The 26,270-nt window shown below is 51.2% G+C and overlaps 1 protein-coding gene across 10 annotated transcripts in view; it reads left to right on the top strand.

Annotated features, from left to right (window-relative positions):
* The window catches only part of BCL11B (BCL11 transcription factor B), a 97,200-nt gene extending 73,326 nt beyond the window's left edge, over positions 1–23,874 (top strand). For all 10 annotated transcript variants that reach the window (XM_022576132.2, XM_089908189.1, XM_089908188.1 and 7 more), the window contains one exon: positions 16,890–23,874. In XM_022576132.2, coding sequence (XP_022431840.1) covers positions 16,890–18,958 — 2,069 coding nt within the window. In that variant the 3' untranslated portion in view covers positions 18,959–23,874. The remainder of the gene's footprint in view (positions 1–16,889) is intronic.
* The last annotated feature ends 2,396 nt before the right edge of the window (positions 23,875–26,270 follow it).

Raw genomic sequence — 26,270 nt, 5'->3', positions numbered from 1 at the left:
AAAATAATGTCCTTTTTTATTTGTTTTTAACATTCTGCCCTTGGCATCTGTTCCAGGCATTGTGGAGGAACGTAGACTGTGTTCTGACAATGGGTTAAAGCAAGCACTTACTGAAAAGCATTCTCTACTTAATTACATTTCCTTCTTCTGGAAGCTATTTTAATTTTTTTTTATAATCACATGTTAATTGTGTATTAGCGGGGCCTTTCTGATGAGTTGAAAACAGAGTGAAACCTTTGTAAACAACACAGAGAGAAAGAAAAGGGAATGTGTGAAGCAAGACAGTGGTGATGAGCCAGTTCCAAGAGGCCGAAATAACTACATTTCTTGACGCCAGGGAGGGGAGGAAGTGGTACCTGGAAGTCCTTTTTCTGAGTGACAGCTGCCCTGATGGGGAGGGCGGGACGGCGGCTGCTCATCAGTGATGGTGAAGGGCGGGCTCATGGGTGCCACCTACTCATTCATTCACCCACTCATTCGTTCACTCACTCATTTATTCATTCTCTCATTTAATCATTCACTCATTCATTCACTAACTCACTCATTCATTCACTCATTCATATTCTTACCCATGAATAGCTTCCTCTGTTGGGTGCCAGCCAGATGTAAGATTCTTTACATGCATGCCCGAGATCCTCAAGACAGGTATTAACCTCATTCGTGCAGAAGGAAACTGTAGCTCAGAGTTGAGTTCACGCATTCACGTTCAGCCAAAGCTACCAAGCAGGAGATTTAGATCTGTCAGGCCCAAGGGACTCAACCTCGGTGAGGTTCTGAAGTGGCCGTGTCCCTTCCCATCCAGACTTCAGATGGTCCAGAGATAATCTGGTACCTGTGTGGGCAGTGGGAGGGAAGGAGGAGCCATCAGGGCTGGGTGTGTGTGAGTGTGAGTGTGCGTGTGTGTGTGTGTGTGTGTGTGTGGTGGGGGTGAGGTGAAAGGTCGCCAGAACTCGCTGGCATTGTTTTCTTTTCCGCCTTTTAACAGCTTTATTGAAAGCACCAGCCCCAGTTTACAATCCCTCTTGTGGCGAGAGGGGCCCCCCGAAAGCCCGCCTCTGTTCCGCATGTAAAGGGCTGGGCTTGCGGGGCTTTGCAGTTCCCAGGCTGTTATTAGGGAAGCGTGGCCCGGGCGGTTCAGATGAAAGTGCTACTGTGTGCGCGCCAGGTTCACCGTGCGCGATCCAAGGAAACGCTGCCAAGACAGCGTTGTGAACAGGCGCCAAGCAAAACACACGCATTCCGTCCCGTGGAGCCAGCTCACTTCTGCAAATAGAGGAAAAATTGACTTTCTGATTGGGAGTGTTTCTACAACTCAGAAGAATCACTCCAGTGATTGTTCTAAAAATATTCCGGAGGCAGCACGTTCTCCAAGGCCTCGGGATTCTGAGCGGTCCTTAATTGTACTTTTTATGTAATCTCTCCGGATCGTGTTTTTTTTTTTTTTAATGGACTCAAGCTTGCGTGGTCATCCTCTCTGCTCCTCCTCCCCCACCCCCATCGCGTCAGGATCGCTGCCTTGTTAAAGAGGGGCTTACGCAGCAGAGACTGTATTTCTATCTGTTTGACTCCAGGAAGTGTATTTGGGTTTTCATCTCCTGCAGCCGCTGTTGCAAGGCTCACGTCTGAGCAGCTGAATCTAGGGCAGCCCCTGACGTCCTGGCGTTGGTGGCCGAGCCCAGTTCTGGAGGGAGGCGTCCGTCAGGCGGACGGTTTTTCGGTGTCAGGCTGGGGGGAGGGGGTGCTGCTCCCTCTGCCTGTTGAGGCTGGCATTCCCCTTTACGAGGCACAGAGCTCCCTAGGAGCCCCGGGTATTTGCAGCTCCAGGCCGTTCTGGAATTCATATGATTTCTATAATGACGAAATTGACTGGGATTCCACAAGTCCGCTTACTGCCAAAAGTCAGTGATGTGAGCCCCTCCTTCTCTTCTCTGGTCTCAGAGTTTCTCTCCACCCTCTTTCTCCCCTCTTTCTCCTCCCCTTCCCACTCTCTGCCTTACCCTCGATTCCCACTTTCCCCTTGCAGTCAGCTTTGCCAGGTGCAGCTTCAGTGCTGCTGGGGAAGCCGGGGCACGTCTAGCTTTGGATTGGCAGCCCCAGAGCTGCTGACCTTTGTAGGATGTTCGGCAGCATCCCTGCCTCTACCAACTAGATGCCAGTAACACCGCTACCCTCCTAATCGTGGCCATCAAAAATATCTCCAGACATTGCCAAAATCCCCGAGGGGGGCGAAATAGTCCTCAGTTGAGAACCACTGTTCTAGCTCTTTTTTCCGAACTGGCACTCGCTACAGCCAGGAAAAGGACTGGGGAATATTAGTATCTATTTTCAGGTTCACGAATCACCAAAAATAATAGGGTGGAATCAAAGGCCTTAGAAATGGAGAAAGAATTCCCACTGTTGAATTCCCCCCCCCCCCGAAGTGTATTTTAAGAAGTCCTGATCCTGGTTTGAGGGGCGACGACGGTGGGTGGTGGATGCTGGGTGGTGAGCCGTTTGTCACGGTGATACCTGCAGGATTTGGAACAGCCAGAGTCTGTACCTTCAAATAATCAAGCAGTTTTCCTCTAAAAAAAAATCTCCCAGACTGAGCTTATGAGACAAATCTGCTAGAATTAGGTAACTGAAAGTCTTATTGGTAAGTGGACAATTCTGAGGAATTGGTAGTGTTTCTGGCAACGTACGCTAGGACTTCCTCAGTTTTGTTGCCTCTCTTTCCTTCCTCTCTCCCCGCCTGCCTCCTTGCTTCCCTTAGAGGTTGTTTCCCCCATGTTAGGAGTGGGACCGGGCCCGCTCACGGGCAGCAGCGGCCTCATTTGGATGGCATATGCTGTACCCATGTACAGGAATCCTGTTCTGTGGCCTTAAATGTTGACTGGTTAGTGGGGCATCCAATAGGGTCAGGTGCCAGGTGCCAGGTTTCATTTCACCCATCGGCAGCCTATCTGTGAGAAATCTAGAATTGGGTGGTCAGCGGGTTTCGTGCTGGGCTTCTCTGGAACGCCATGTGGCCAAGTACGCACGTGACAGCGTTAGAGTGATTTCCTGGGCTCAGCCAAAACCCATGCTTCCGCCGGCTTCTTCCCGCCAGCTGGCCGCCTGAGCCAGCCTTGAGGTGCTCCGGCCATTTGGAATTCGCGGGACTCCACCTCCCCTGGGGCCTGAGCTCCTCAGCTTCACATTCTCCAGTGCGAACCCGACAGGACATCCTGGGGGCCTCCTGACTCCAGATGTACAGTCGGTTTGGGCTGCAGCTCCTCTGCCCCTCCCACCCCGCCTCCTCTGTCGCCAGCCAGCCTCCGCTTGCCCCTGCACATTTCCTCCCGCCCTTGGCGTTGCTGCTGCCTTCCTCTGCCCTTGTGGGGTGGGGGCGTGGGGCAGTGCTGTGACAACCGCGTGCAGGAGGCGCGTCTGGTCCAACCCAGTGCCTTGGTTGGGTCTAACCAGTGGGCCACCCAGCCACATTGCTGGGGTTATTGGTGTTTGGAGAGAGGCTGAGTGGTGAGCCCTCACCCGTGTGTGTGTGTGTGTGTGTGTGTGTGTGTGTGTGTGTGTGTGTATACACACCCCTGCATGTGTGTGTGAACCTGTGTGCAGCCGGTGTGGGGGCTGCTAGGTTTCTCTTTCCCATAACCTCCCGTGGCATTTGGTGCATCTCCGAACGCCCTGATTTTCTGATCATGCTGGGCAGCTCCGCTGTGCAGAGGGGCATCTGGGAACTTTGACACTGTGAGCCGTGGCTGGCGAGGATGACCATCTCCCCACCGCCCGCGGGCTGCAGGAAGCTGGCACCATGGCAGAGGCAAAGCACCGCAGAAGTGCCGCAGGTTTTTCATATGGAAATGTGAAATAATGGGGTGATTAAATAGAGCTGTATATTAAAGTACATCTGACATTAGAATTACCATAATGTGCTGTAGCCTTAGGCTGAGTACTTTATTTGCCATCTGCGTCGGCCCAAAATCCCCCGGGGAAGCGCTAAAATATTCTGAATAAACTCAGCTCGAGTTCTTATTGAGAGTAAAATACCATTTGTGGCCCGTCGTATTGATTCGTCTTAATTGTGGTGCAGAAAAGAACATTCACTCGCTGGTGACTTTTGTGCTCGGTGACAGGCTGTCTGGAGTTACTGTAACATTGCAGTTGGTTAACCTGGATGGGGCCAGGCGGGCACCTCGGCTCCAGCCGGGATGCCAAGGTGCCAGCCCGGGCGTGCGGCACAGCTGGTGCTTCCTGCCAGCCCCCCTGCTCGCCTCCAGGGAGGGTGCTGGGGAGCAGGGCGCCCACACGGGGGCCGAGGCCCCTCCCTACGCCTGGCCTCGGCTCTCTGGGTCCGGAAAGGTGGCCTACTGGAGGAGGCTGTCCTGGAGGGGCATGACTGCAGTCTCAGCTCTTGGTTGCAGGGAGGTACTAGACATATTTAAGAAAACAAAACTAAAAAAAGAAAAGACAAAAGAAAAGAATCCACCCACCCAGGCAAAGTCAAGCTTGGGTGGTTACCGGTTCGTGGCGGTGGGGTCTGGTAACAGTCCCTGCAGCCCTTTTGTGGGGGTGGGGGGGGCATGTGGCGTGGAAGTGCTCGTGCGTTAAAGATAAATGACTCAGCGGTGGGAAGCACTTGGTGATCCAGACAGTGCCCCCCCCGCCCCGTTCATAAGGTCCAGTTTTTATCCTATAATCGCCTATCATTATACACAACTTAAATACTCAGATATTCTCCACAAACCTTGGGCTAGCATGTTTTTATCACTAATTCTGAACAAGGGAATAACCTTTCACTTCAGAGACAAATGAGACAAATTTACAGGTGCGCATCTGCTGTTTCCTTGTGTTTTATCAATCCCAGTGGACCCGCACACTTTTGCTCTAACGCACGCTGCTCAGAACAATCTATGTAACATATTACTGCTTGTTTGTGGTGTGTGGCTATGGGTCCCCTCTGCGTTAGCTAACCCGTATAACTCGGCATCGAGGCTCTCCATAATGTCAGTTACCTCCTCCGAGCTAAACGTACACTCCATTAAAACGAGGTTTACTGCCCCTGCAATACTCCTTGGGGTGGAACGTGGAGGCTTCTGTGGATTTAAGGAAAGGAAGGATGGAGGCCTGCCTCGTGAAGGAAGTAATGAATTACAGAGAAGGGAGACTTCCTGTGTCAGCCAGAATGTGTTGTGAGATGTGCTTGGCGTGTGTACACATGTGCACAACTGTGTACACACCGGCGCTCAAGCACCCAAGCAGCTCACTGCGTGATGGGTTTTGCCTGTTTATTTCTTAATTCACTCTTTATTTTATTAAGTGATAAGGATGGTTTGCTCTATGCCTCCTCTTCACGTTCTCTGCTAAATTCCCATCCCCAGAATTCTAGAATCCTTTCAGAAAACCCTATATTGGTGGGGAGAGGGTTAGGGAAGTACATTCATCTCTCAGTCCACCAACACCCACTGGAAAAGTGTAGGTCCTTTTCAGAGAAGTCTACAGAAAGCAGATTTCAAGGGAGTCTGACGATGCATTCATCTATCTCGGGGAAGACATTATCTCCAACGCATGTGAGAGCCTGGTGTAAAGCGGGGGGGACTGTATAAAGATGATCTTGAGGAGTGCGCTGTAGTTTCTCAAGAATGCTGTAAGTGAGTTGCCACGTATAAAATCACTCTGTGTGTCTTGCCTCCGGCTCTTCCATCTGACTAGCAAACACCACGGCTCTCACCCTGCCCCGAGATGCCCCCTCCACAGTTAGAGGTGTTGCTTTGTTTCAGGGCTGGGTGGCTGTTTCCTGAGCCTGAACTGCACACCTGGTGTGACCACAGAATCGAGCAGTTGAAGTCAAGACTGTTTGGGGGAAATCTTGGGTGTATGGGGCCTGCAGCCGTAGTTCAGTTTTCATACTTCCCTGTTTCCCCAAGAGTCTGGACCACCCCATTCCTGAAGGCGGGCTTCTCAGCCGTGGGTGTTCAGATAAGAGGCTTTTGCTGGAATAATAGGACTTCTGCTGGAGACGGTGATTTAGAAGCCGCCTCGCTTCCTAAGCTCGTGGTCCTCGTAGATTGGACTTGAAGTTCCCTCTTTGTGTTTTCCACCCCCCAGTGTCATTTCTTTATACATTATGGTTTCTTAGTTTGGGAAGGGCAGGTCTGGCCTGCAACCAAACTCTCCGAGGGGTTTACCTCCATCCTTTCGTTGTACTGAGATTTTGTTCTACTGAACAGTTCGTGATTCAAATAGACCTTGAGTGTGGGCTTGAAAATCTTCACTTAAAAAAAAAAAAATCAAAGTTTTCATTGTGATGGAATTTGCAGCAATGGACTTTGGTCTCTCTCCAGCTCCGTTTCTTTGTGTGTTTTCAGAGCCTCCTCAGGTGGATCCCCCATCGCCTCTTCAGTTCCACATCCAGGTCCTCGCCTCCACGAATCTTAAGATCCCACCTCCATGCTTTTGTGCCTGTAGTTTCCTCCGCTGGGCACACACCTTCTGCCCTTTCTCTGCACAATGGACTCATTGAGCTCCAGGGTCTCCTCCTGCGAGAAGCCTCCCCCGATCCTCCCAGGCCATCAGTCTCTCCTCCTCTGGGCCCTGCACCGTGTGGCACACCTTTCTTAGTGAACTAGTGGCCTGAGCCCTTACTGCATGTTTGTGGAGTCAAGAGCCTCTTGTCCTGGACCGCAGGCTCTGCGCGGGCATCCCTCCTGAGCTCAGTGCGGGCCTGGCAGACGACACACGCTGCCTGCATGTGTAGAGTAAAGGGAGGAAGGAGCAAACGAACAGACGTGTGGACAAGAGCCTCTCAGCTTTTGCTCCAGTGGTTCGGTTTCCGGGTGCAGATGTAGTGCTGTGTAGGCGTTGGGTGTTGTCCTGAGGGGCTTCCTGGCTTTTTAGGAGGAGAATGCGAACACCGAGAGTGGAGCATCTTTTTCACGTTTACGACTTAGCCCTGGGTTTGGAGGGTGAGTGTGGGTGAGCGAGGACAGCCCTGCACGGGAAACCCTGCAGAACGAGCAGGGGATGCATCGTATGGAAACACTTGCACAGTTCTCCGCAGGTCCTTGCCTTTCTCATCGCCTCTCCCATCTCCCCGCCCCTGCCTGCTTCTGCAGCCAACAGAGCTGCTTTCTCTTTGGTGCACCCCGAGGGTGCTCACACAGGGCTCTCCACCGCAAGTGCCTTCCCTGCTGGATCTGGGCCGGTGCCACTTTCCCTGTGTCTGGCTTGAACTCACCTCCACGCGGTGTTTCCTGCCTGCCTCTTCCCTGGATGCTCTGAGGTCACTCGGCAGATCCTGCTCTGCCTCAGAATCCTTTGTGTCCACAGCTTAACCCACCCCTGCTCCCCCCGACCCCCACCTGTGGCTGATCCCTCCAAGTAAGTAGGTCCTGTTGTGGGTCCTAGCGCCTAGCACATGGTGACCGGATGGACGAGTGAATGAATGAATGGGAAAGGGATGTCCCTAGAACATTTTGGACAAGATTAGGTTTCCTTGGGCTTAGTAACTTCCCAGGATGCTGCTTTTGCTCTGCTGGGGTTCTTGTGCCCCTGGCTGTCTAGGGGGGTGCTGGGGCCTCAGTTTGAGGCTGTGGTGAAGCCTGAAGGCCCAGTCCTCCAGCCCGAGGTAACTCGGGCATCGGAAGCACAAAGCTGACCTCTGCCGCATGGATGCTCTCAGGGTGAGTGGACCGCAGCAGGGTGAGGTTTCTTACTCGTGGGGCCTCTCGATTCTCAGCCAAGCTCCACGTGGCATTTCCTGCACAGAGCCCCCAGCTCGCGGCACCGGCCAGCTCGCTGGTGTGCGCGGGGGCAGGGGGAATGGTGTACTGTGGCTGGTCCAGGGCCGGTTACGGCGGAGTTTGCAAGCCCGGTGGAGGGGCAGCCAGGTGTGTGTCAGACACGACCCAGGCCCTGGGCTCAGACCCAGCTGTGAATCTGGGCTCTGCGACCCACAGGCTGTCTGACCCGGGGCCCCTCACTTAGCTGTGATGAGACTGAGTTTCTCTTTTATATAAGATCTGGATTAGAGCCCACTTTCCAGAGTGGCTGTGAGCGCCCACAAGTCCACCTCTGGCACATGCAGTGGTATGTGAGTCAAGCCCACCAGAGTCCAGGGCAGGTGATGCCACTGTGGTGATCAGTGTTGAGCAGCATTCCCCCAAGGCTATGGGGATTCAGAGGGGGCTACGCTTGGGCTGTGTCTAAGAAGATGTTTTGCAGGGAGAGGAGGAAAGGCAGGTATTCCAGGCAGCTGAAACGGCAGGTGCAAGGAGGTGTGAGATGCACGGGCAAGGAGAGGACCAGGAGGGTGGGGGTCCAGCGCGTGAGTAGGCAGTGAGTCCGGCCGGATCCTGAAGGCTGAGAGCCTGGTGCTTCCTCCGGGCAGCAGCGGCTGTCAGGGCTGTGGTTTGGCAGGATCGCTGGCCCGCTCGCCCACTCTGCCAGGGCGGCTTAGAGGTGGATGGGGGCGGTGGCGAAGCGTCTGGGTTCTTTGGAGTCACCTGGATCCCAGCATCCTCTGGTGGTTGGAACACAGCCAGCGGAGAGGCGTGGGCATGCTGGGTGGGGTCCTGCCCAGCGAGCCCGGGAAGCGGGGTCGTGTTGAGTGCTGAGCTGGACCCTGCTCCAGAGGCGGCCTCGCCTGGAGGGCAGACTGTGCAGCCCGGGAAGGTTCACCCAGACCTGGGCAGACGCCCTTGTTCTGCCTGTGATGACTTCAGCCACGCTGACCACGGGGGGAGCAAACAGACGGAACACAGCTAACACAGGTGCCGGCAATCCTGAAGCACGTGTGCGTTCGTCACCCTGCTGGTGGCCGGAGTTGCGGCAGTAGCAAGATCAGCTCAGCCCCGGTCCTCAGGGAGCTTGGAATCCAGACCAGATGATGAATTTTAAATAAATGACCCAAGGCCAGTCATGTGGCCTCCGGCAACTTACTTGCGGTCTCTGAGCCTCCTTTATTGCTCCTGTGTGGTCACGGGCAGAGTTATCATGAGACTACATGGGGTGGTGCAGGTTCTAAACCCCAAAGGCAGCCAAGCCCTTGCGTGCTTTTCTCTCCCTGCACCTTGAGCTTGGTCCTAGCAGCACTCTTACTTTTCATGAAATAACTGAGAGGGTTATTAGGTGCTCTCGTCTCCCCCTGGAATTCGAGAGCTGCATCCCTCGATACCAGCAGAATACCTAGTGGATAAAGGGTGCCCAGCTCCTACGTGTTTCAATGAATGAATGAAAGGCAAGTGTAGGCATTGCTCCCGGCAGGACACACCCTGCTACCTAGTCTACTCAGCTCTATCATCTTGGTCCCCCCACTTAGTGGGCTTATGTGAGCTGGGATCCAGGGACGGCAAAGAGGCAGACGCACACTCTGTGGTGGTAATGGCTGTCTGGAGCTCTGGGTTAAAGAGGATTCGGAGGCCTGGTGGGGGAGTGTGGGGATGGATTGGCAATGTCCGCCACGGGCATTGGCGGAGGGGCATTGGCCGTGTTAGACTGAGGCTGGCTCAGCACTTCATCACCAGGGAGACCATTTAGTAGTAGTAGCAGTGCTACTACTGTCACCACCAGAACCAACACCCAACAAAGGACATCTGTTACTTTTCCGTGAGATAATTGGCCTGATTTCACCAAGTTGCTGCAATTCTAGCCGAGAACAACACGTCTCCACATTTCAGTAGCACGTGGCTGGAACCAAAGGTAAGATCCCGAGGCACACGCAACTGCCCTGTCTCCTACCCTGGGGTCCCTTGTCTTGGGAGGGGCCCAGGTCCGCACCCTGCCCTCTTTTGACTAAGCCTTTATCTAGAGCACAGCTGGCTGTGTGGCTCTGGGCTGATCACCTTGTCTCTTCCAGTCTTCAGTTTCCTCATCTGTGAAATGGTGCTGACGACAGTTCTTGACCTTGGGAATTGTGAGGACAATTCTCCTTGGCTGCAGGCAGCTCATGTAAGGGTTTAATAATGGTTTCTTGTTACTGCTGTTATTATTCCCTTAGCTCCACCTTCTCTCTTGGAGAGGCTGAGGTTTTGTTTGATAGCATGCTTTCAGAACAAGCAGGGGTGCTTATAGATTTCATAGGTGACTGTGCTCAGAAATGATATGAACACGAAACTTACAGAGTTCCCCAAGGAAACCAAATGACATTTTCTTTCTGGGATCATGAAAGGGAAGACAGTCTTTAAAGTAATAAGGGGTCTACTACACATCTAGAGATAATAGTGACAATAATTATTAACATTTTGGCACTGAGGAGATGGCATTGCTAGTGGGCATAGATTCTGGAGGAGGATTGGGTGGTCGGCCAATGAATCCAGCCCTCTCCTTGGGCACCGGGTACCCTAAAATCCAGAGAGGGGAAGGGGCCTGCCCCAGGGAGACCCTGGATCTAACAGCCTGCCCCAGAACCTGGCTGCCGGTGTCTCATGACCCCTTCACCAGGTCCTGAGTGGCACGTTGCCCTGTAGGCTCACCTGCTCTCTTAAACATCTCCACTCCAGGGACAAGGCCCGTGGTGGACCCGACTGGGCTTCATCAAAGGCTAATCGATGCCCTTCCCTGGGAGGACACACACAGTGTGACGGGAGGACCTTTTCATTGCGAAACAGGCCCTGACAAGTGTCAAGAGAACGACCTCAGGTGGTGCTGGGGGGTACAGCTGGGATGGAGCCAGGGCTCTGGAAGCCTGAGCAGGGACATGGCCCTCCCCTTGCTGGCTGGGGGACTCTGCCTCTCTGAGCTGTAGCACCATCACGTGCCAGCAGGGAGGTGGTCCTTGCCTGGCCTCCCTCAGCGGTCGTGTGATTGACGATGAAATGCGCTAATGGCTGTGAAAATGCCAAACCAACTGTCAAGTGCTTTGCAAACTGTAGAGGGCCACGTGAACCCAAGACCCAGTTCTTTCTTCAGTGTCCAAGTGTCAGGACTCTCATTTTTGCCTCCAGCTTTGGGAGGAGAAAGGCCCTGGCTGGTGATCACCCCAGGCCCTGCTTGAGCTGGGAGGTGATGTCTGCTTGTGGCTTTTGAGCAGCCGTGAACCACTAAATCCCCTGCGGGCAGGAATACCCTTCTACTGGGCATCACTTGGCTTTAGGAGAGCCCTCTTAAATTATTGCTCTCAATTATGGCCTTTTTATTGGATAATACCTCAATTAAAGGTGTGCTTTTTATTGAACATCCCTGATACCTTTATTGGTATTATTAGAGTAACCAGCATACTAAGGAAGAACAATTATTTAAATGCTCATTAAAAAAATAAAAAAACTACTCCTACTAGCAGAGGTGGGGAGGCGGTAGCACTTCATTGCAGGAGCCCAGTTGCGTGTTGGTTCCCAAGAGTCACAATAAAAAATGACGTTTCCTCAACGTTTGCAAGTTTCTACTTCCCTGGAACCTCTAATGCATTAGGCAGGCTGCATTAAAATTCCTCCAGGGGAGAGGGTGTGGAGAAAAGGGAACCCTCTTGCACTGCTGGTGGGAATGTAAATTGATACAGCCACTATGGAGAACAGTATGGCGGTTCCTTAAAAAACTAAAAACAGAACTACCATACGGCCCAGCAATCCCACTCCTGGGCATATACCCTGAGAAAACCATAATTCAAAAAGAGTCATGTACCACAATGTTCATGGCAGCTCTGTTTACAATAGCCAGGACATGGAAGCAACCTAAGTGTCCATCGACAGATGAATGGATAAAGAAGATGTGGCACATATACACAATGGAGTATTACTCAGCCATAAAAAGAAACGAAATTGAGTTATTTGCAGTGAGGTGGATGGACCTAGAGACTGTCACACAGAGTGAAGTAAGTCAGAAAGAGAAAAACAAATACTGTATGCTAACACATATATATGGAATCTAAAAAAAAAAAAAAGTTTCTGAAGAACCTAGGGGCAGGACAGGAATAAAGATGCAGATGTAGAGAACGGACTTGAGGACACGGGGAGGGGGAAGGGTAAGCTGTGAGAAAGTGAGAGAGTGGCATGGACATATATACACTACCAAACGTAAAACAGACAGCTAGTGGGAAGCAGCCTCATAGGACAGGGAGATCAGCTTGGTGCTTTGTGACCACCTAGAGGGGTGGGATAGGGAGGGTGGGAGGGAGGGAGACGCAAGAGGGAGGAGATATGGGGATATATGTATATGTATAGCTGATTCACTTTGTTATACAGCAGAAACTAACACAGCATTGTAAAGCAATTATACACCAATAAAGATGTTAAAAAATAAAAAAGAAAAGAAAATTCCTCCAGGGTTTTATCACTGCCAGAGTTAGACTGAAAGGCATCCCTGAAGCATCCACTACCAGGTACAAGATGGATAATAAAAAACAAAACACGCAAAGCCCAACCATAACATGTGCGTAGTGATGTGTGAATTTTGTAGGGTGTGTCCACATGCGCGATCTCATTTGCTCCCCCGGCCCTCTTTGGAAGCAGATATGTTATTCCCACTCTACTGATGAGGAAACAGAGGCTCAGAGAGGTTAAGTAACTTGATCAACATCACTCTGCTGGGAATGTCAAGGCGGAGGTATGAACTCACGCTGCTGTCCAGGGTTCTCTTCAACAGAGATCACAGGGAGGGTTTTGAATTTGAGAAAAATACAGGGCCTCCCTTGAAAGCCAGGAGAGCAAAAGAAGACCCAGTGTGGGTTTCTGCCAGTGGATACCAAAAATGTCTGAGGAAGGAAGAAGGAAGGAAGCAAGCAAACAAGACACGGGCCCTGGGTTCTGAGTCGCCAAGCCTGATGCAGTGATCCAAACGCAGCTGACGTTTCTAGGCCTGTAGGCCAGGTTTGGCGTCGCTGGGTAAGTCGCTTCAAAATAACCTAGGCATCGGGCTTCCCTGGTGGCGCAGTGGTTGGGAGTCCGCCTGCTGATGCAGGGGACACGGGTTCGTGCCCCGGTCCGGGAAGATCCCACGCGCCGCGGAGTGGCTGGGCCCAGGAGCCATGGCCGCTGAGCCTGCGCGTCCGGAGCCTGTGCTCTGCAACGGGAGAGGCCACAGCAGTGAGAGGCCCGCGTACCGCAAAAAAATAAAATAAAATAAAAATAACCTAGGCGTCGACCTCTCAGTTGGAATGTCAGCAGCCACAGTGGCAGCGTGTCGGGACATGGACCCTGTCTTGGCCACCAGCAAAGTTGGCACGTGGTAGAGCTTCCAGCTCACCTCTGGGCAGGTGGCCCTGAGCTCCAGGAGGGGGGACAGCCCTGAGTCCGAAGCAGCCCTCTCACCGAGGGTCTTCCACTGCATTTAAAAATGAGCCATTGGTGACTGTGTGTGTTGGGGCTTTAAAATATTTAGTGAGGTTTTGAACAGAAAAATGTTCCGAGCGGCTCTTCAAAGGCTTCCTGACATTGTTCAGTTCTCAAAAGTGAGCAGCCCCAGTGCTCAAGGCTACTTCTAGGTAAGAGATAACCATGAAGTGGTAATATGGAAATGAACATTTTATTTAAAAAAGAAAGTTACGAAGGAGAGTGGAAAGTGCATTGTCTAGGGAGGGCCTTTGAGGGCTGGGAGATTTTAAAAACATCGGAAGCTGTCAGATCCTGGGAAGACCGGCACCTGCAGTGAATCTTGCCGTGGTGTGGAGAGAAGTGTGGGAACCAGATGGGTTCAGGGGTGCGGGAAAAGGGCTTACCCTGGCTTGACGAGGGACCCTGGAATCCTATTCAAGGGATACACACAGAGCTTTTCTCCCCCTGATGGTGAATTCCGGACAGTTAACTTCCTCCCGGTTGCTCCAAGTTAGAGTTCTAGCGGTGTCTTTTGCTCTTTTTTTTTTTTTTTTTAATACAAAAAGTGGAAACATTTGAACTCTGAGAACATGTAGCTACATGCTTCTCAGCAGCTGCCGTTTGAGTTAAAAAATATTCATCTTTGAATTGGCCATTTCATTCCTGGCCTACCTAAGAGTTTTTCATCGTCTTCCGATACCCACACTCCTCACGGGCAGTAGAACTTTCTAGAAAATGTGTGGCCATCAGAAGAAGAAACAGGAAGTGCTCTGGAGAGACCCAAGGAAATGAAGATGATGAAAAAAGAGATTGGGGGAAGGGTGGCGGCCCGTCGTCTTAAAAGCATGAGGAACCAGAGCAGCTGTGTGCAGTAGCTTGGTTAAAGAGAGTGGCTGGAGCGGAGGTGAAGGGTACAGACTGCGCTTTAATTGGAAGATCTATGACCTTGCGGGAGGTGGTGCTTCATTCGTGTTATTAGCTCCTGTGTCAGAAAGGGACTTTTCCTTTATCTTCTTATTTACTACTTGTTTATTCTGCCTAGCTCCAGAAAAGGATTTGCGGAGGACTCTAAATATCATGGCTTCTGGCCAGCTTTCCCGTGAGGCTGTCTGAGGTGAAGAGTTCTGTTCCCCACACGCGTTAACTAATAAGCCAGGACAGGAGATGGTGCCTCCAAGAAGCTGGTGCTCTCTGTCATAGCGGGGTGGCATGCAGGACGGGAAGGCTGGGGTGTCCGTGTGGCCTTACCGCTCCCGCAGCAAGGACCACGGCCGCCCAGGGCCTTGGGAAGGAAAGGCCCTGTTTCCAGGTGGGGAAATTCTCCCCAGGGGCTCCAGCATGGGGAACTGAATTACACAGACATACTGGGAGGAGGAAGTTACCCAGACACCCTGGAGAAAGAAAATTGCCTCAGAAGTTCTCCTGGAGCTGTGTTTTAAAAGTGAGGTGAAGCTGACCTTCGGAATTCTTTTTTCCTTTTTGTCCTCCCTGCCCCCCACACCCCTCTTGGTCTCCTCACTACCAAACACACAGACACATGTCCTGTTGCACACGAGCGTGCAGTGATGCCCATAGACCACCAGACCTGGAAGGCAGGTCTTGGTTTCCAGTGGTGGGTGATCTGGCCCAGTTGCTTCCGTGTCTGGGAGAATCTCCACCCTGCCCCCCTGCCCCCGGACAGCCCGCACACGCTGCATGGCTCAGGGAGGTCCAGGCCCCTTGGACCTTGGACCTTGGGAGAGGTCAAGTTTAACCTGTATGGAACTCGGGACGTTTGGTCCCAGAGCCACTTGGATTTTACTGCTAAGGGTGAAGCCCCCAAGAAACATAATTTGTGGCTGGAAAACCAAAAAAATACATCTCTATACGGGACTTCAGAAGTCCTTAATCTTCCAGGGAGTGGCTGAGATGGGGATTGTCTGCTCCAGCCCGCCCCGTGTACTCCCCTCTCCCCTTCCTGATACGGGGGTATGGAAATTAACATGCACGTTTGGCTCCACCAGGGAGCTTGCGGCTACCGTGCTTTATCAGCGTTAAAATCTTCCAGGTACAAGAAAGTTTGAAAAAACAAAAGGGTATTTCAAGATCTCAGCTGTGATGTCGTGTTCCCTTTTCCTTTCCCGGCCAGTGAGCAAATCTGATGTTGGAAAGCAGGACCCGCCCACACCTGTCCTGTTCACGTGAAGCATGAGGAGAAGAGGTTCAGGCTGGAGAAGCAGCCAGTTTCACCCGCAGGTTCAGGACGTTGGCCACAAAAGAGGTTCTGGTTGGAAGGTCCAGGCTCCATTTTGTGATGACCCTAATGATGGACAAAGACAGGGACGTTTTGGCTCCATGCCACCAGCGTCCACTAAGACTGGGTCCCGATGTCACCAGAGCCAGTTTGTAACAAATCCACACTTGCCACCATTAATCCTGACCGTCCTGTCAGATGTGACATTCTTTCACTCAGTGTCTCTGGCAAAGGACCTCACCCCCCCCCCTCCCCAGGGGTCTCTGGAGGCCAGATTCCACACTGTGGTTAGGTGTGTGTGTGTGTGTGTGTGTGTGTGTGTGTGTGTGTGGCCAGGAGAGCAATGGTGGGGGACAGCTGTCACCCAGTAGTGATGTTCATGACATGCTGAATCCTTCTGTTCCTACACATCCGTGTTTAAATCTGACAGCGCTTTCTGCATGGACCCTGGTGTGTGAAACCCTGGGATTTCCTGTAGTTAAAATCCCGAGTGATGCAGAGGTATCAGCCGTTTCTCTTAAAAAGTTCGGGCGGGCTTCCCTGGTGGCCCAATGGTTGAGAGTCCGCCTGCCGATGCAGGGGACGTGGGTTCGTGCCCCGGTCCGGGAGGATCCCACAGGCTGCGGAGCGGCTGGGCCCGTGAGCCATGGCCGCTGAGCCTGTGCGTCCGGAGCCTGTTCGCAAGGCGATTTGGTTTGATTTGTGCTTCTTAGAACTTTCTTGGATCAAAGATTGTCTAGTCAGTGACTGGGGGGGGAGGGGGCAGTTTTGCCCCCCAGGGAGGTTTGGCAATGCCTCGAGAGATTTTGGATCCTCATGATTGGGAGGGGAGGGAGTGCTACTGGCTTCTAGTGGGTAGAGGCCAGGGATGCTGCTGAACACCCTACAAAGCACAGGGCGGCGGCCCCCGGCCCCCAGGCGAATTATCAGGGTCTACATGTCAGTAGTGCCTTCCTTCATGATCCCTGGTCTAGACCGTGGCCAGTGTGAAGGTAGCCCTGAACGGCTGAAATCTGCCCTGCTATCTTTTATGCAGTCCAGCCTTCCCATACTTCCTATTACTGGAATCAGGCATTCTCACAAACACATCTCCTTTGGCTTCTGAGGTGATGGGCTTAAGGACACCGTATTTTAGGGCCACAGAGGGATGTCTACCGAATTGCAGTAACTTGCTGAGGACGCATGCCTGGTCCGGGCTTTGTCAGGGCCGGCAGCCCACAGAGCAGGCTTCTTCAGCCCCTCTGCCGGGGACCTGCCAGGGGGTCGCAGGCCTGGGCCTGCTCAGAAGCCGTCCCGCTGCTGCCGCCCTCAAGGGCCGCGGGTCCCGGGACACACTCGGCTCCGGCTCGCCTCCAGGTCAGTGGCCCCGTGGTGCGCGAGCCCCCGTCCTCCGCTTCTCACGCTTTCTCTGCCTTTCCGTCCGTGTGTCTCCCCAGGTAAAGATGAGCCTTCCAGCTACATTTGCACAACATGCAAGCAGCCCTTCAACAGCGCGTGGTTCCTGCTGCAGCACGCGCAGAACACGCACGGCTTCCGCATCTACCTGGAGCCCGGGCCGGCCAGCAGCTCGCTCACACCGCGGCTCACCATCCCGCCGCCGCTCGGGCCCGAGGCCGTGGCCCAGTCCCCGCTCATGAATTTCCTGGGCGACAGCAACCCCTTCAACCTGCTGCGCATGACGGGCCCCATCCTGCGGGACCACCCGGGCTTCGGCGAGGGCCGTCTGCCCGGCACGCCGCCGCTCTTCAGCCCGCCGCCGCGCCACCACCTGGACCCGCACCGCCTCAGCGCCGAGGAGATGGGGCTCGTCGCCCAGCACCCCAGTGCCTTCGACCGAGTCATGCGCCTGAACCCCATGGCCATCGACTCGCCTGCCATGGACTTCTCGCGGCGGCTCCGCGAGCTGGCGGGCAACAGCTCCACGCCGCCGCCCGTGTCCCCGGGCCGCGGCAACCCTATGCACCGGCTCCTGAACCCCTTCCAGCCCAGCCCCAAGTCCCCGTTCCTGAGCACTCCGCCGCTGCCGCCCATGCCCCCCGGCGGCACGCCGCCGCCCCAGCCGCCGGCCAAGAGCAAGTCGTGCGAGTTCTGCGGCAAGACCTTCAAGTTCCAGAGCAATCTCATCGTGCACCGGCGCAGCCACACGGGCGAGAAGCCCTACAAGTGCCAGCTGTGCGACCACGCGTGCTCGCAGGCGAGCAAGCTCAAGCGCCACATGAAGACGCACATGCACAAGGCCGGCTCGCTGGCCGGCCGCTCCGACGACGGGCTCTCGGCCGCCAGCTCCCCGGAGCCCGGCACCAGCGAGCTGGCCGGCGAGGGCCTCAAGGCGGCCGACGGCGACTTCCGCCACCACGAGAGCGACCCGTCGCTGGGCCACGAGCCTGAGGAGGAAGACGAGGAGGAGGAGGACGAGGAGGAGGAGCTGCTGCTGGAGAACGAGAGCCGGCCCGAGTCGAGCTTCAGCATGGACTCGGAGCTGAGCCGCAACCGGGAGAACGGCGGCGGCGGCGGCGGCGGCGGCGGCGTGGCCGGGGTGCCGGGCGCGGGCGGCGGCGTGGGCGGCGCGGCCAAGGCGCTGGCCGACGAGAAGGCGCTGGTGCTGGGCAAGGTCATGGAGAACGTGGGCCTGGGCGCGCTGCCTCCCTACGGCGAGCTGCTGGCTGACAAGCAGAAGCGCGGCGCCTTCCTGAAGCGCTCGGCGGGCGGCGGGGACCCGGGTGACGACGACGACGCGGGCGGCTGCGGCGACGCGGGCCCGGGCGGCGCGGTCAACGGGCGCGGCGGCGGCTTTGCACCGGGCGCCGAGCCCTTCCCGGGCCTCTTCCCGCGCAAGCCGGCGCCTCTGCCCAGCCCCGGGCTCAACAGCGCGGCCAAGCGCATCAAGGTGGAGAAGGACCTGGAGCTGCCGCCCGCCGCGCTCATCCCGTCCGAGAACGTGTACTCGCAGTGGCTCGTGGGATACGCGGCGTCGCGGCACTTCATGAAGGACCCCTTCCTGGGCTTCACGGACGCGCGCCAGTCGCCCTTCGCCACGTCGTCCGAGCACTCGTCCGAGAACGGCAGCCTGCGCTTCTCCACGCCGCCCGGGGACCTGCTGGACGGCGGGCTGTCGGGTCGCAGCGGCACGGCCAGCGGGGGCAGCACGCCGCACCTGGGCGGCCCGGGCCCCGGGAGGCCGAGCTCCAAGGAGGGCCGGCGCAGCGACACGTGCGAGTACTGCGGCAAGGTGTTCAAGAACTGCAGCAACCTGACGGTGCACCGGCGGAGCCACACCGGCGAGCGGCCTTACAAGTGCGAGCTGTGCAACTACGCATGCGCGCAGAGCAGCAAGCTCACGCGCCACATGAAGACGCACGGGCAGATCGGCAAGGAGGTGTACCGCTGCGACATCTGCCAGATGCCCTTCAGCGTCTACAGCACCCTGGAGAAACACATGAAAAAGTGGCACGGCGAGCACTTGCTGACTAACGACGTCAAAATCGAGCAGGCCGAGAGGAGCTAAGCGCGCGCGGCCCCCGCGCACCTGTACAGTAGCCCCGTCGCCAAGCGAGAGAATGCTGACCTGACACTTGCCTCCGTGTCGCCGCCGCCGCTCGGCACCCCCCGCGAGCCCCCGGGGCCCCAGGGGAGGCGGCCCTCCAACCTAACCTGTGTCTGCGAAGTCCTATGGAAACCCGAGGGTTGATTAAGGCAGTAAAAATTGTGGAGCCTTTTAACTGTGCAATAATTTCTGTATTTATTGGGTTTTGTAATTTTTTTGGCATGTGCAGGTACTTTTTATTATTATTCTTTCTGTTGAAATTCCTTTAAGAGATTTTGTTGGGTATCCATCCCTTCTTCAGTTTTTTGTTTTTTTCTTTTTTTTTTGTTTGTTTTTAAAAAACTCAGTAGTAGCCTGAGCGATGACTCCCGAGCTATGTAGAGGGGAAGCATATATTTTAAATTATAATTTGGGGGGGGGAGGGCGCTGCTTTTTTGAAATCTAAGCTAAGCATGTGTAATTTCTTGTGAAGAAGCCAACACTTAAATGACTTTTAAAGTTGTTTACTTTTTTATTCCTTTTTTTTTTTTGTCCTGAAATAAAAAGTGGCATGCGTTTTTGTTTTTGTTTTGGGGGAGGGGTGGATGAACAGCGGATAACAATCTTTAAAGTTGTAGCACTTTGTTTCAGAATCGGAAAGGAGATGTAGCACTGATGATGTCCCGAGTAGCAGAGGCCTTTTCTGTGTTGATTTCAGCTTTGCAATACATAAGGAAACCTTTGCGTGGTGGTGGTGGGGAGAGGCCCTCAGAAAACTCAGCACTGCCAGAGAAACAGGAGTTTTTGAGGGCTGCCCCAGGGAAGTGGCCCAAGAGCATTCTAAAATTGTGCATTCCCAGCAGATCCCGTACTTTTCTTGGAATGTCGGTGGGCCCTGGGATGCCATCTCTGCTATTTGCCGTAGATTAGACTAAATAAAATGGGCTGAGGGTACTTTTGGGGGTAGATGGTGGTGGCCTGCAGTGACACAGAAAGGAGAGAAACCAGTGGTGTTCTTTCAGGCTTCTTCTGGCTTGACAGCTTCTCTCTCTCTCTCTATCACCCCCACCACAGAAATCCTAAGTCATACATTGCTGCCAGTGACAACTGATCGTTTCCCAAGCAGACAAGTGTACTGATGGTGAATTGAGGGAAGTTACTATTCTCTCACGTAATGCACACTGATGACATTGTACGGACGGGGGGCGGGGGGGGGGCAGTGGGGGGAGGATCTTGCAAATTTCAGTTCCCTTTTACTGGAGAACGGGAAGAGTTCCATCCGAAGATGCCCAGCGCTACTTCCCAGGTTTCTTTTTTGTTTTTTTTTTCTATCCCATTAGGTTGGAAGGTACTAAACATTGGACTGTTAAGATTAGACATTTGAATTCTGTTGACCCGCACTTTAAAGCTTTTGTTTGCATTTAAATTAAATGGCTTCTAAACAAGAAATTGCAGCGTCATCTTCGTTTTGGCCCAGAGGTGGGTTAAACTGTAAGGGATGGCTGAGATTGAGTGTCAGTATTGCTAAGCGTGGCATTCACAATACTGGCACTATAAAGAACAAAATAAAATAATTTATTGGACAGTTTTTCTACTGCCATTCAATTTGATGTGAGTGCCTTGAAAACTGATCTTCCTATTTGAGTCTCTTGAGACAAATGCAAAACTTTCTTTTTTTTTTTGAAATGAAAAGACTTTTTTTAAAAAAAAGTAAAACGAGAAAAGTACATTTCTTTAGAAACAAAGCCACATTTACTTTAAATAAATTTTCAAAAATCCTGGTTGAAGACATGAAAATGCCATAAGACCCAATCAAATGAAGAAATAAACCCAGCACAACCTTGGATATCCATTAGCTGGATTATCCCCGGCCCCTTTTGTCTGTGGGACAACGCTGCTTAGATGTGGAGTGGAGGTGATTTACTGCTGAATTAAAACTCAAGTGACACAAGGTACAAGTTGATATCGTTGAATGAAAAACAGAACAAAAACAATTCAGGAACAACGGCTAATTTTTTTCTAACGTTAAATTTAGTGCACTCTGTCTTAAAAATACGTTTACAGTATTGGATACATACAAGGGTAAAAAAAAAAAATTGTGTGTATGTGTGTTGGAGCGATCGTTTTTTTCAGAGTTTGCTTAATAGGTTATAAAAAGATGCCGCAGTGGCTGCGTGTATATTGTTTTCTTTTGGTGACGGGGTTTTAGTATATATTATATATATGAAAATTTCTTGATTACTGTAAAAGTGGACCAGTATTTGTAATAATCGAGAATGCCTGGGCATTTGACAAAACAAGAAAAAAAAAAAAAACCCTTTTCTTTTCCTTGAAAATGTTGCAGTAAAATTTAAATGGTGGGGTCTATAATAATTTGTTCTTGTCACAGTAACTGTAAAGTCGGAGTTTTAGTACATTTTTTTCTGCCTTGGGTGTTGAATTTTTATTTCAAAAAAAAATGTATAGAAACTTGTATTTGGGGATTAAAAGGGGATTGCTACACCATGTAGAAAAAGTATGTAGAAAAAAAAGTGCTTAATTGTTAATGCTTTGCAGAAAAAAAAAATCCACATTTCTGATCTGTACTTATTTTTCTCCTCCCACCTCTCTCTGGAATGGATATATTGGTTGGTTCATATGATGTAGGCACTTGCTGTATTTTTACTGGAGCTTGTAATTTTTTAACTGTAAGCTTGTCCTTTTAAAAGGATTTAATGTACCTTTTTGTTAGTGAATTTGGAAATAAAAAGAAAAAAAAAAAACAAAAACAAGCAGGCTGCCATAATATATTTTTTTAATTTGGCAGGATAAAATATTGCAAAAAAAAATTTGTATGTTAAGTCCTATTGTACAGGAGAAAAAAGGGTTGTTTGACAACCTTTGAGGAAAAGAAACAAAAGGAAGTAGCTAAATGCTTTGGTTCACAAATCATTTTAGTTGTATATATTTTTGTCGGAATTGGCCTCTACAAAGGACTGTTCGAATAGGGCTTCACTCTGAATGCCCTGAACCTTGCATCAAGGCTCCCTGGTGTGGCCACAGCAAACCAGATGGGAAATTCTTTATTCGTGTTGAGTGGAAAAATCAGTGTTTGTCAAGGTATAGGTACCATTTCACAGAGCCCTCCCTTTCTTTAAGAGGCATCTGTAAAAGATGTCAGATGTAGAGGAGAGCCCAGAGCATCTTCCTCCTCTGCCGTCACCCTGCCCTTCAGAGCAGAGAGAAACGCAAGCTGAGCTTTCTTTAGTCCTTGAGAAAGCATTAAACAAACAAGCAAACAAAAATTGTAATAAAGGGACCTGCTGTATCAGCTAGGCGCAGGTGACGTGATCTGTGGCTGGGGCCAGCGCAAATCGGATTTCAGGAAGGAGTCCCCATCACAACCAGGACCTTTTATCCCTTGGAGAGTGTTGGCCTGTTGTCTTTCTTACCTGCGTTGCTGCTTTTCTCTCCGAAACCTACATTCCGTCAAGTTTCCGAATGCCTAGGGCCTGGGACGAATTCGGTGCCTTTCCATAGCTTTCTCTTTCCTTCCTCTGTGTTTCCTCTCCATCCTTACGCCTCTGTCAGTCCTTTATTTGTTCTTTTCATTTTTATTCGATTTATTTCTCCCTCTCTGTCCACCCACTCCTTTTTTTTTTTTTTTTTTGTAAAGCCAAGTAGCTTTAAGATAATAAAATGGTGTTTTTTTGGATGAGGGAATAATATGTTTTTTAAAAAATACCTATATCAGGAAGCCATTTTTTATTTCAGGAACTCTAAGAAACCATTTCAGGTTACGAAAGTATAACCAAGCATCCTGTCGGGCAATTCTTTACCAAATGCAGAAATCTTTCTTCTGGGCGCTTTTCTGTTTAGTATGCTCTTTGCTCCTTGCCATTTACCTTTGCAAAGTAGAAAGAAAGGGAGAGGAAGTGGAAGATAAAGCTGAGATGTCCGTTTCCTACCTGCTTGATCCGAAGACCCAGGGGCCCGTCCTTTCCTCCGGATGCCCTGGGAAGGTCCTTTAGAGCCTCCAAGGCGATCCTCTTATAGTTAACAAAAGCTAGCCAGCTCTCACCAGCTTCCGCAATGTCACCACGATTCCAGGACTAAGCCATCCTAAAGCACAAAGATTTTGTCTCTGTCGACTGCAGAGAAATGAGCATTTTGCTTCTCTTTCATGTTTAAAAAGCCAACACTGAAGCAGATGACCCAGTGAGAGAGGCCCCGAGCCTGGGGGACCCAGCTGACCCTGCCGGTTTCCACACTGCCACAACTTGGTTCAAAGTTGCCACAACTTGGTTCAAAGTTGCCCCAAATTGGAACCTGCCACTTGCCATTTGAGGGTCTTTCACGGGGGGAGGAGGAAGCTGAATTCCTCTAAGCAAAAATGTGAAGAAGAGTAGGGAAATCAGCCTTTCGTCCCTGTCCTAAGTGACAGTCAAAGATTTTGTGGAACACAGGCAAACCCATGATTTTGGTGCTCTTTGTATCAGCTCTGTGAAGCAAAGTTACATTGAGTTAAGTTGTTTGCATTTGTACTGGCAAGGCGAAATATTTTTATTACCTTTTCTATTACTTATTGTATGAGATTTTGTTGTTTACTTGGAGGTTCTGTCTTTTACTACAAGTTTGGAACTATTTATTATTGCTTGGTATTTGTGCTCTGTTTAAGAAACAGGCACTTTTTTTTTTTATTATGGATAAAATGTTGAGATGACAGGAGGTCATTTCAATATGGCTTAGTAAAATATTTATTGTTCCTTTTATTCTCCGTACAAGATTTTGGGCCTCTTTTTTCCCTTAATGTCACAATGTTCAGTTCAGCATGTGTCTGCCATTTCATTTGTACGCTTGTTCAAAACCAAGTTTGTTCTGGTTTCAAGTTATAAAAATAAATTGGACATTTAACTTGATCTCCAAACCTTGTCCTTTTCTGTGTCTTTCAAGGGTAGGGGATGGACAGCTTATTTCCAAGAGTGACTTAAAGGTCTTTCTCCATTTTTCTCCTGACTCAGCCCCTCACTGCTGTATTTGGGCGGACAGGAAATAATGCCATGAGAGACCAACGGTGCTCCTTGTTTACCCCTGTGGAGCACTGTGATGTGGAATAGTGGTTCTCCATCCTGCCTGCACGTTGGAATCACATGGGAATTTTTCAAAATCCCACTGCCAAGGCCTCACCCCAGACCAATTTCTATCAGAATCTGGAGGTGAGATCCAGGCATCAGTATTTTTGAAAATGATCCAGGTGACTCTTATACAGCCAAGTTTGAGAACAAGTCGTTTAGAACTAAAAGCCCTTGTCTGGGAATGACAAGGCTCAGGTCTAGTATAATTCAGCTAACATTTCCTGAATTCCCAGGGAGAGCCACTGGGTGAGGCACCGAGGGGTCAGAAATGAGTGGGACAGAGACCCTGCTGCTCTGGGTCCTTGGTCTGGTCTGCTCCCCTGGGGTTCCCATCATGAAGGGAGGCTGTTGGACTAGAGAGCATCTCCACCCATCCATGAGTTTTAATAGAATCACACAGGAGGACCACCTTCCCTCCCCCTGTGCGAGAGGTTGATAGATTTGAGGATGCCTTCTTTAGGGATAATCTCAGATCTGGAGGAGGAGGCAATGTCTTTCAGAAGGAAGTAGCCTTTAGCTTGGCTTTTCCCCCTGCTGGGCCCAGAGCAACTGACAAGATGGAAGAGGAAGACGGCAGCTTTCCTTTGGGTTTCACCCACTTAGGAAACTGTTGCTTTCCTCCAATGAGTGAGGGTCAGAGCCCACCCCTGTGTGAAAAGGGATCAAAGACCCACTGGGTTCTCGACCACTTTTCCTTTTTTCTGCCGCACTCTGCGGCATGTGGGATCCTAGTTCCGCAACGAGGGCTCGAACCCACGCCCCCTGCAGCCGAAATGCAGAGTCTTAACCACCTACCAGGGACGTCCCCCCTCGACCACTCTTCTTATGTTTCCTGTTCTTCAAGACACAAAGAACATTCCAGTCAAGTCACTTTTCTGCAAACTCACTGGGCACCATCCACAAACCGGGTACCAAGGTAGGCAACCTGGGAATCTTCACAAGGAGACTTTGCAAAAAATGAAAACACTGTGCCATGCTTGCAAAGATGCTGTGTGGGTTCTGGCCAGATGATAGGAAGAATGAGGGAGATGTGTTCCTCTGTGTGCTGTCTTCAAAAAGTCACCATGCTCCCAAGGCCATATCTAACCACCGGATGAATAGAGGTAGGATTTAAAGTCCAGCACTAAAAACGGAGTGGGTAGCCATTCAGGGCAGGTGGCCTGCCCTGCTTTCTAGGGGTGTAGAGAATAAGAATTCCCCGATAAGAATTCTCTTCTTTTCTGTAGGTCCTGCCTATCCCCCACTGACTTGTGATTTTTCCCGCCCAGAAAACGGTGCAAATAGCAGAACTGAAATGGTCAGTTGCTTTCTGATAGGGATACACGGAGATGTGGTCATTTGGGGAAGAACCTCCATCTTAGGGTTGAGGAACAGACATCTAAACTGAGTAAAAAAAAAATATGCTTGGGATGATGTGTGAATGCCTGACATTCACACTCATGGCCTGTTCCTTCCCTCAGCCCAATTTGGAGATCACCAGCAGGGCAAAGGAAAAGCTCCATTCAATTCTCATTGTCCCATCCGTAGCTCTGTGACCTCAGACCAGTCCTTTCCCTTTTCTGGGCCTCAGTTTTCCCACCTGTAAAATGGAGAGTTAAGGTGATCTGGAAGGAACCATTCTGCCTTCAGTTGCCGTGTGTGCACAGAGTAACAAAATTTGATGGGAAAGTTAAGGTCAGAAATGTGCCCTATTCAGATGACAAAACACAGGGTGAGAATGGGTTCTCAAGAACAGAAAATCCCATGTTTTTGCTGGTTTTACCTCGGGGTCTTCCGCCACCTTGCAAGTCACAGGGTCTCCCCATTTTCTAAGCAGTCCCGAGCATGTTGGGGACCTCAGAGTAGGCTGCTAAACAGCTCACTCTTCAACTGTAAGTTCAGCAATTAAAGCTAGAAAACATCTTCTTCTGCTTTGGAGTTAAAACTAGATGAATAGAACCTTTAAAAAAATGTTAATGTGATGAAATATATAATGAAATGCATGTAACTTTCAAGCCAGGGAGGATGAAATTCTGACTTTCTTGTGTGCAGGTGAAATCTTAGTCACTAATTGTCTGCTCTGTCTAGCCTTCCAAACAATTTTATAGCATTCTGGTTAAAGATCATCTAGGATGCGCTGAAGAAGTCAAAGCAGGTTGAGCTCAAAAGTCTACTTAATTCCCAAAGCAAAGACGGAGCTG

The sequence above is a fragment of the Delphinapterus leucas genome, chromosome 2 (genome assembly GCF_059928025.1).
Source record: "Delphinapterus leucas isolate spDelLeu-1000000601 "Yukka" chromosome 2, BTC_Dleu_Yukka2, whole genome shotgun sequence".
Classification (NCBI taxonomy): domain Eukaryota; kingdom Metazoa; phylum Chordata; class Mammalia; order Artiodactyla; family Monodontidae; genus Delphinapterus; species Delphinapterus leucas.
Note: the sequence above shows the minus strand (reverse complement) of the source record. Positions and strands in the feature narration are given on the sequence as shown.